The sequence below is a fragment of the Clinocottus analis genome, unplaced genomic scaffold, assembly GCF_023055335.1.
Source record: "Clinocottus analis isolate CAN_PGR_092001 unplaced genomic scaffold, fCliAna1.0.p SCAF_5, whole genome shotgun sequence".
NCBI lineage: Eukaryota > Metazoa > Chordata > Actinopteri > Perciformes > Cottidae > Clinocottus > Clinocottus analis.
The window spans coordinates 5,951,407-5,962,159 of record NW_027176207.1 but is presented as its reverse complement, the minus strand read 5'-3'; the positions used below and the strand labels follow the sequence as shown (position 1 = coordinate 5,962,159).

Here is a 10,753-nt window from a genome sequence, read left to right as displayed (position 1 = left end):
ATGATAGACATTTGTTTACAAGATTTTTAAAGATTATGGGAATGAGGTTCCTGTAGCATGACCATTGGTAAAAGTAAATTCATAAAATAACACTGAAATGGTGCAAAAACACCATATTGACATTGTAAGGCAATCCTGCACTGCTGAAGGAAATTCCAGATCCAAATGATAATATTACCAGATTACACAAACCAAAAATATGTACAAAGTCCACTGACAAGAAAATGCCAAAGTGTGCAAACAATTATATTTAATCTTTTTCTTGGAGAGATTTTGTGGTTGTTGTTTTGTTCCATTTATTCCAAGAACAATACTCAGAATGTTATATCTTAATATTATATAAATGAAATGTGTAAAAATATATGTTTGGACTGCTCCTGATTTAGAAATAATAATAAAGTTAAAATGTAAATCCATGGGCACATTCTGCAGTGAACAACCATATGTATTTGGCACAAGACATACATGTTTGTATGCTTGAACTACTGCATTTTGATTTTGTTTCTGAACAAATTAAATTCTGCTTTTGTGCGGAAAAAAAACTTTAGGTCATAAATTTCATGACATTAAATTATTAACAGTGATGTTATTACCGTGATTAAAAATAAATGACAAAAACATTTTCATGAAAAATAAAAGGCTACTGGATTTCCAAGCACTTACCTGTAGGAATAAATATTTTCCACACATGGAGTCATTATCTGAATTTTCAGAAACCATTTAGCAGCAGAAACAAATTGCGCAATAGTGGCGCCACTATTCCTTTATTCTGAAAAATAAACCATTTATTTTGGTGGTCCAGATATGAACTGAAGGTTTTTCCATCTGTTGACTGTTATGATGGATTTTCTTGATCGAAGTTCATCATCAAGCCTTCACCACTACATGCATTGCCATGCGCCTCATGAAGTAGACTTCCTGCTGCTGCTGTTGTTGCTGCTTTTCACTCTGAATGAGCATCCCTGAACTAGAAACATTCCTGTTTCATGTGAATGTGCCCAGAGCTCAGAGCCCTGCAGAGGCTGACTGTGTCTTGTTCCCCTCGCGCAGACAGGCCGCTGCTGTTAGCGGGTTACGGCGCAGCGGGCTGCGGGGAGGACGCGCTGCCCGCTCAGAGGCCGCTTCTCCGTGAGGCCGACAACAGCCGACAAGAGCCGACAAGAGCCGCCTGAGCTCACTTCACCTTTGACCATAACAACAGGACCACGTGCAGCTCCAATAACAACACTGCGTTTATATTGATGCAGAAAAAATAACTATCTAAATAATCCAGTTGGTAGATATACGTAGTTATTATTTCTTCTTCAAAATAATCCCTCCAAAGTTGAGGTCTGAATGAAAATAGTCAACATTGCACACACATGTCCTTTCAAAATAAATAAATGGATAACAGAACAAACGAATTAATAACCGATTAATTTATATACTATATATATATATTTACAGACAAATATAAATGCCAGTCACTGAAGTGTCTTCGACCAAAACTTCATTTACAAAACTTTGCACAATATGGACAAACGGAAAAATAAATATAAAAATACACGAACTAAAAAAAAGAGATGACCATAAAAAAGAAAAGCATAGGAAATGTGTTTTGGGATTTAAGTGCAAAAAGATGGGGTAGCGTGATGCGTTCAGGTACAAAGCAAAGAGCTGTTTCATGGGCCTATTTATAATCATCTGTACACAGTTTCCGTCTGGAAATAAAAAGACAGAGCTAGGTGACATGTCAAAATAAACGTCTAGATTTTAGTGATACTATTTCGCTCATAGTAATAATAAAAGTGTAAACTATATTCTGTCAGACGTAACAACACGAAAAGTCTCAATGAGGAAATGTGGCAAATGTTTAAAATCAATTGGCCCACTTTGCATGTTTAAATAAATATGAACATTGGATTGTAAAGCCTGTCCCCTTCCTTTTGAAAACAATAATCGGCGATATATGTGTACTAGAAAGGGAAGGCAGCGTTATGTGTACAGTCATGTCCCGCTGCGGGGGAAACAACCGGCAGCCTACTATCGTAGATGATCCGGGGAGCAAACGTCCTCCTCGATGTCCACGTCGTCGTCGTTTTCCTCCAGCAGGAAGGAGTCCGGCTCCAGCACGCGCGTCCGCTCCTCCGCGCCCTTCTCATTCAGCTCGCTCCCGCTGGAGTTGTCCGCGGACCGGTCCAGCTCCCCGGGCGGCTTCCGCTCGTCCTGCGCCTTCCGCAGCTGCTTCTTGTGCTTCATCCGCCGGTTCTGGAACCACGTCTTCACCTGCACGAGGGCACGCGAGAGGGATGCGAGTTATACAAGACGATTCTACATTTACGCATAATGATTCATCTTCATGACGATGATAATAATAATAATAATAATAATAATAATAATAATAATAATAATAATAATAATAATAATAATAATAATAATAATAATAATAATAATCAGTGACATTCCCAAAATTCAGATCTATAATTGTTTAATTCAATCCAATTTATTTGAATGACCCAAAATCTCAAATCACAAATTTGCCTCATTGGGCTTTATAATCTATAAAAAATAACCTGTAGAATTTGAAATATGATCTATTCTCTGGGTGTATATTATGTATGTGTTATTACAATACTTCATACACATGAGTGCCAAATATACAGCCTATATTCACTTTCTCATAACAGTATATAGGCTCCACATTGTCGATCGCCATGTACTGTTGTATATTTAATAAGCAACATATAAACAACATATACTTTGATGTGTGTGTTGTGTGTGTTCTGTGTGTTCTGTGGTTCGTTAATCGCTGATCTTTGACGAGTAAATATTTAACGAATAAACGAAGGAACCACGTGCAGACACACGTTGCTCCCTCAGCATCCCTGCGTCTCCTGGCCTGCACCTGCTGCTTCCAGGGGAGTGTGTGTGTGTGTGTGTGTGTGTGTGTGTGTGTGTGTGTGTGTGTGTGTGTGTGTGTGTGTGTGTGTGTGTGTGTGTGTGTGTGGGCGCGCGCGTGTACCTGTGTCTCGGACAGGCTGAGCGCCGTGGCCAGCTCCACTCTCTCCGGCGTGGACAGGTACCGCTGGATTTCGAATCTCTTCTCCAGGCCTGACAGCTGCGAGTCGGAGAACACGGTCCGGGCCTTGCGGCGCCTGCAGTGCTTCCCCGGCAGCTCCGCGTGGTGCTGGAACAGGGCCGGCATCTGCATGCCTACAGGAGGTGGGAGCATTATCAACCACAACACTCTTAATATGTCTAAGAAAATAACGAAGTTATATGTATATTTTTACCGACATTACTTTATGATGATGTAAAAACACGACTTACTATACAGAATAATCAGAGTAGCAATAATTACCGATTGGACTTAACTTAAGATGAAAAGAAATGTAAGCAAATATACATTTTAATCAATTCAGTATGACTAACTTATTCGTAATATCAAGTATATTCATTAATAATATAACTGAATAGTTATAGTTATTTCCGGAGAGTTCATTCCCACCTGCAATATATGATTCATTTCACCTACTCATGAGTGGAAATAAGGTAATGCAAATCCATATATCATAAGAGTTCACATTTTGATAATGTCATACAGCCTTTCTGTTTGTATGATCTGACAGAAGTTTCCTTGTCCCTCTTCACGTCTCCTCACAGGCCCCTCGTGCTTACCATGAGTGAAGAAGTACTGGTGGTGCTCTGGTTTGTGGAGAGGATGGTGTGGATGTGGTGCCAGGATGGGGGTTGGCATCAGCGGGTATCCATACTCCAGGATCGGCATCCGGGAGGCCAGAGAGCCGCAGAACGGCGAGGGGAGGACCTCTCTCAGCGGCTTGGGTTTGTGCAATAAGATGTCTTCAATAAAAAACGACGTGGACCTTTGCGTAGGCGCCGCAGACACGTAGTTCATGCTCATGTTGCTGGTTTGGGTTTCTGTGTCCTGCCTTTAGACCTGCATCAGCATCTGCCTCTTTCCAAGTCTCCGAGTGCAGTCCCTGATCAGTGGAGGACAGTACGCCGGGCATGGCAGAGACATCAGAGGGAGGCAGACCTCCGATAAGCGTTTATTCAGACAGATAGCGGATTGGGGAAATTGATTTACGCATCAGCCAATTAGAGCTGTGTATGGGCAGAGGGGGGCCTGCTCTGCGCTCTGATTGGCTGAGACGCGTTCGGGGGAAAAACGAATGAAAAGGCAAACCAGAGTCCAGAAATGGCGCGCACCTGTGGCTGCAGCATCACAGGTCATTTGAATAGCAACTAAAAATCCATCCCAGAATCACCACTCATAGCGCTGCTTATGTGGTTGCCTAGCAACCGTGTGGTTTTTGAAAAGGTTCGTGAGCGCAAATGGCCTTATGGAAACATTATTCTTTATTGAGCCTACGAAACAAAATTATTATTAACTGTGAATTATGGGGAAATTATATGTAATGATGCTTATGTCTTTATGGGTATGTATTTGCGTTAAACAGCAGTTCTTCTAATAATAAATTGGCACATTTATATCCCCAATTTATGTAATGTATAAAATACATTTAGTGAACACTATCTGTTTATTGGAATATAGTTTTTCCGAATTCTCTCTGTTTTTCTCTTTTTATTATTTGTGCGTGATTGTGTGTGATTGTGTGCGTGCGTGCGTGTGTGTGCGTGTGTGTGTGTGTGTGTGTATGTGTGTGTGTGTCATGTTGTCACACACTTTGTCTCGTGACAACATGATGGACACAGAGGAGCTGCTGTCCCTCATGGGTGCAGCACGTCGCTCATCTAGAGATGTAGTAGTTCAGTGGGCGCTATGGTGCTGGAACCCGCCTGTTGGCTGGGCCGCTGTTTTATTTTATCGGGAGAGACATCTACTTTCCATTTCAAGCCTAATGGGGACTTCAATAAAATATGTTTCTGGTTAAAAGATTTGAATATGCTTAGAGTTTTTTTTTTGTTTTTTTTGGGAAAAATCAGCAGTGAGTTAAAAGTGACTCTCTTCTATAGAAAAATATGTATTTTAATATCAGGGAAATAAATTAATATCACGAGGTGACCTTATTGCGTTATTATATATGGCTGGTAAAAGAGCTGCACAGTCATTTATATTCAGGGTCTTTGTGTATACATTGTATTTCCCATGGCATCATTGCGTTTTATATAGCTTCTGGATTATTCCAATGTGACTGTCATCTGTGCTTTTAAAACCTAACTTGATATTATACATGTGTGTTTTTAATATGCTCGGATAGCTTCTGAACTCTCCGCTCATGTTGTGGGTTTGAATGAAGTCGTGCGGCCCGTGTCGCGGGAGGAGTGGACCACTACAGGTCTGTCTAATTCCGCCCAAATTGGCTGTAATTGTCGGTATTAAAATCTGGGCGAGTACAAGTGCCGCTCCTGTGCCCATTTGTGAAAGAAAGCGCTGCGCTGTAATTTGTTGATATGGTGTTGTCATCACATTTCCAATCAGGCCGGTTAATGTGAAAGTGTCTTAATGTAGGCAGAATTCACGCTGCAATGCTATTAGGCAATTAAGCGAGATGTTAAAGCGGAAGTTGTAATCCTGGGGCTGGAGGACAGGAGATGGAGGGAGAACAAATTAATTACTGTCTCTCATTGCGGTGGAAAAGTGCTGCTCCGCTGCAGTTTGCACAGGTTTGTGTTAAATAGATACAAACTCAATATTCAAATGAGCACACGGGATGGTTTCAAATCAAAGGACGACAAGCTCTATCTTAACAATCCAAGCTCCCGTCCTCCATACACATGTGCATACATGTTTCCTCTAAGAAGAGATCCGAAAGTAATGATGAAAACCCATGATCAATTTGTAGTCGTCAAAACCAAATAAATGATTTTTCTTAATAAAAGAGAGGCGCCCTTAGAGACACAGATGGAGCATCCTGTCGCACCGGCTGTGCGCCACTCCCTCAGGAGCTCTGCGGGATAACGCGTTGCTTTTAGGGGGAAATTAGAAAGTAAATGAAACAAATGTCGATGACATGTCTTAAAGATCCGTTCTGGAGGTTAAGCGGCTTTGGCCATTTCATTAAGTCACAATGTGAGCCTGCAATGCGTCATCCGGGAAGTGGCACGTTTTCATAAGAGGTTTGCAGCAGGGCATGGGTGCTTGACTGTAATACTATAGTGCTACAGGGCATGGGTTCTAAAACTATAGTGCTACAGGGCATGGGTTCTAAAACTATAGTGCTCAAGGTCATGGGTTCTAATACTATAGTGCTACAGGGCATGGGTTCTAAAACTATATTGCTACAGGGCATGGGTTCTAAAACTATAGTGCTACAGGGCATGGGTTCTAAAACTATATTGCTACAGGACATGGGTTCTAAAACTATAGTGCTACAGGGCATGGGTTCTAAAACTATAGTGCTCAAGGTCATGGGTTCTAAAACTATATTGCTACAGGACATGGGTTCTAAAACTATAGTGCTACAAGGCATGGGTTTTACAACTATAGTGCTACAGGTCATGGGTTCTAAAACTATAGTGCTACAGGTCATGGGTTCTTAGGAGTGTAATAGTGCAGCAGATGGTGAGCAATATAAAACCCATCCCCCTTGACTTGTATTTATACGATACATTTCTTGATACATTTGTTATATTTATATGATACATTTGTTCGGTCTAAAGCATTTCGTCCTCCCTAAAACAATTGGCTCATGGGTTATGGTGTTTTCTATTTTCAATATGAAATCTTTTGTAATAATTTAGCTCTAAAATGTACCCAATTGTATGCACATTTTTAACGCACTCTCCAGAATAGCGAGGTAATTATGGATGAGTGTAGTTTTTAGGCGTATTTGGTTTTCTTTGTGAGACTCCTCTGAATCTGTCAACAAACTTTTTAAAAATCTGTTTGAAAAATATAAATACATATATATTATAATGTGCTATATGGTGCACATAAACAATCCTAATACTTTCTAACAATAATCATATTTTATAAGAACACTTTATAGTATAGTATATACACATTATAATCACTGGCATAATGCATTATGGTGTAAGAACAACACACACAAAAAAACTCAGTGACCAATGAAGTGTTATGATACTGGACCTTATCACTCTAATGCTGTATAATGTGTTTTATTATATAAATAGTTAAACACATTATTACTGTCTGAGTGCTTTAAACTAATAATACAGTAATACAAGAAGATTATAAGTATGTTTCTAATGTGGCTAACTCTATTGTTATGAACAGGTATCATATCCTAACGTAACAGCGGGGAATCTGAAGAGGTGACTTTGACATAAAAGCAGCTGGCAGCCTAAAAGCATTACTGTACACTGCCAACAGAACTAGAGGCACAGTAACAGCAGATGAGTAAATCACACAGACTTCAAGAGAGTGAGCCAAGTATGCACATGGATGAAAACCAAGAGTCATATTCTCCCCAATTGTTTTATTGGACTCATTCAAACTTTGATGGTTCATGTTCCAGAGGTAAGCTCTGCTTCCACGCTGAAGAGGAGAATGCACACACGGCGCCGATGCCTCTCTCACGAGCACAGTCCATGGCTTGTTTCTGAATGATGGGCTCAGTCTGCTAATGGGAGTTAGTGCTCCTGGGGCATTCGTGCATCCGGTAGGCACACAGATAGAATATACCTGCAGAGAAAGAAAGACACGCCTTCGTTATCAGCAGGAAATGAACCTTTGTGTGTGAGTTAGAGAATATCTGGTAACGTACATGCTTATTTGTTTGTTACTGACACAACTATGTGTGATTTGTGTCATTTTAATTCAAAGTGGTGGTTATTATTGATTGTTGGCCATCTAAAGGGACATTGTGAGAAAATTGCATTTGTTGGTCTTGATTTTCTTGGTCTGCGAGTTGAAAGACCTGCGTCCATTACATCACGTCATCAACCTACAAGACATATTTAAGGTGCGCTATGCCCAAACACATTTGTAGTAGGAAATCTACACAGAAGTCCCTTTACAATTAAGGAATACTAATGATTAAAGTCATTATAAATAAAGGTGTACCACTTCCTTAGTGACTATAGCTTTTTGCAGATGTTTTTAGGCACAGTGTGTACATCATGGTCTTCTTAGCATATGGATGCTGTTTACCTCTAAAGCTTTTTCATATTCAGTGGAGTGAAAGGCCTGCTGAACAGCAGGTTCTGCACAGCATGGCGGAGGATTCAGAGATGAGCACTTACTCCAAGCATCACTTACTGATAATGTTCCATCATTGATTCAGTTGGGTTTCCCATGTTTGGTTTGGACTGTTTCCTGCTCAGGAAGGGAGTCGTTGCATTGTCTGATATGACTTAGTCTCTGTAGTTGTTCTTGATGTTTTTATCACAAATATACAAGCAGTATGGGTATTAGCCAAACATGCATGTTCTAGTTGAGGCCTTGACAATATGGAGGCTCAAACAATTGGATCTGCTATTCTACATTGAATTGTTAAAAGGTACATGATCTAATGTAAAATTATTCCCCAATCTAAAAAGTATTTTGAGCCTGTTGTTTGCCGTGACTTCATAAAATATGGCCTCCAAGCAGAGGTTTCATCTACACTGAGTGCTCTATTTCTATCAAGTCACTCAGGAAGTTAACATTCAGCAAAAAGCCAAATTACACAGCATTTCAAAGAGAAGACGCCCGCGTCACAGGTGCAGGGCTGTGAAAGAGAGGAAACATAATGCAGTTGGGTTCATTGGATGCATGTTTACCTGAAAAAAAGGTGAGCACCACTGACACCCAGCCAATGATGTAGGACCAAGAGAACCTCCAGTTTCCATAGCGTTTCCCATAGTAGTTAATAGTCACACCAGTGTACACCGCCATTGCTAGAAACACTAAAAAGCCTGAGCAGGACAAGAAGAAAAAATTAAATGTAAATAAATGTTTGGAGAATTGGGAAACCATTACGACGAGCTGCTCATGGAATATTTCAGTTCCAAAATCAATGAAATTATGCTTTTTTAGGTATTCCATTTGTGACCATGGATTGATCATTAAAGGCCAAATCAATTGCAAATTACAACTCAAACCAACAACAAAGTAGAAAAACAATGCAACGGAGTTGAACTTACACGAGATGAAAAACAATATGCCTGCAGCAAAGGTTTTGTCAAACCTGTCGAAGGAGGAGTAATGGATGAAGGCCATAATGCCGATGATGATGCCGATGAAACAGGCCAAGAGAGAGAGGATCATGAGGGCACGGGTGGCGTCCAAGTGGGCTGTGGATAAGGTCAAATGTCAATGGAAGTCAGTGGAGGGGTCAGTGCAAGTCAGCAGAGGTGAACTGTGTGAGATGTGACCCAACAAGATCTGTGAGAAGAAATACACCTCATTTTATCCTCATCATATGGAAATCATAAATCTGTCAATCAAGATCTGTGTGACACATGACACACAGAGATAAGTTGTTGCTTGGGAAGCAGAGGCACTTGTTAATTCATTTTTACAGTCAATAAAGTATTATCATGACCATAACCATAACCTTTCTTTAAAATATGAAAGTATCACATCTTTTTATTTGTTATTCAACAAGTGCACATTCTCTGTGGTATTCACAGTATACTGTAATGACAATTATTACCCCAATTTCTCTTGTATTTTATAAGAAACTGTTATGTGTTTGTGACACAAATCTTTCAAATGTTTGACTGACATCCAGTGAAATTGGCAAGCAATATATAAAATCCATATATTCCTGGTAAAAATTGTAAAATGCAGGTTTATTTCTCCCATTTTAGTCTCAATTATATAGCAAGTAGGCAAATCTCTTCCGAATTCACATTAGGAAATAAAGCATTTAGTTTTTCAGTCTGCTGAAGGTTGACCGGTTACTGCTGGTCATGCAGGAACATTTTAGGTCATAATCTTCTGTTTAAAAAAGTTATGATTCATGAAAGATCTATGTGTTCTTGAGACATTTGAAATAACACTGAAGCATGTTGGAATCCCTTTACCTTACTTTTTTTTTAAAGAAACATTTATATTTGTTGCATCACTGAGGAAACAAAAACAATCATTACTTGATAAATATAAATTCATAATTTCCCTGACCATACATTAAATACATACATACGTGGTCTTTAATAATTCCTGTATTTTTTAAAATTAAAATCTCTATTTGTCACTTATCTACCATGACATAGTTTTCTCACATCACACTGAGAATGTTTATGATTATCCTGATGAATCGGCCTCGTTGAGGAATGTTGGTGACGCTCCCGTCATCCAGTGACCCTCTGTGTCCCACGCTTACCGATGCTGTCGTTGTGTGGGAAGCATTTCCCCGGCATGCAGTAGCGCCACAGGCCCTGGTGCATGTAGCTGCTGGACTGCCGGTACTGCATCCAGTAGTCGGTTGCTGTGGAAACGATCAGGAGGATGTTCCCCACTCCTGCACAGAACAAACCTCCACCCATAAAGCTGTACATCCTGCACCTGCACACACACACACACACACACACACACACACACACACACACACACACACACACACACACACACACACACACACACACACACACACACACACACAGAGAGAGACACACACATAGAGGGGAACATAAGGTCACTTAGCATCAGCGGTCAGTGGCAGGGCCTTCTCCTCTCTCCACCATACGCACATGCATATACACACACACACACACACACACACACACACACACACACACACACACACACACACACACACAGACACACACTTCAGGGAGAGAGGCTCTAAGTGTCAGTAATTGCGTTGTAATGAACATATTATTTCCAATGGATTGAGCTGCG

The 10,753-nt window shown here is 40.3% G+C and overlaps 2 protein-coding genes across 2 annotated transcripts; both read right to left on the bottom strand.

Moving 5' to 3' along the window:
* Positions 1-2,022: 2,022 nt before the first annotated feature.
* bsx (brain-specific homeobox) lies at positions 2,023-3,971 on the bottom strand. Its single transcript, XM_068600094.1, has 3 exons — positions 3,658-3,971; positions 3,002-3,192; positions 2,023-2,265 (listed from the first exon to the last, which is right to left on the bottom strand). Exons 1-3 carry the CDS (start codon positions 3,899-3,901, stop codon positions 2,023-2,025), a joined length of 678 nt encoding a protein of 225 aa, XP_068456195.1. The 5' UTR covers positions 3,902-3,971.
* A 3,576-nt stretch (positions 3,972-7,547) lies between these two features.
* lim2.1 (lens intrinsic membrane protein 2.1) lies at positions 7,548-10,410 on the bottom strand. Its single transcript, XM_068601121.1, has 4 exons — positions 10,236-10,410; positions 9,052-9,201; positions 8,689-8,823; positions 7,548-7,609 (listed from the first exon to the last, which is right to left on the bottom strand). The coding sequence occupies exons 1-4, from the start codon at positions 10,408-10,410 to the stop codon at positions 7,548-7,550; spliced, it is 522 nt and encodes a 173-aa protein (XP_068457222.1).
* Positions 10,411-10,753: the final 343 nt, after the last annotated feature.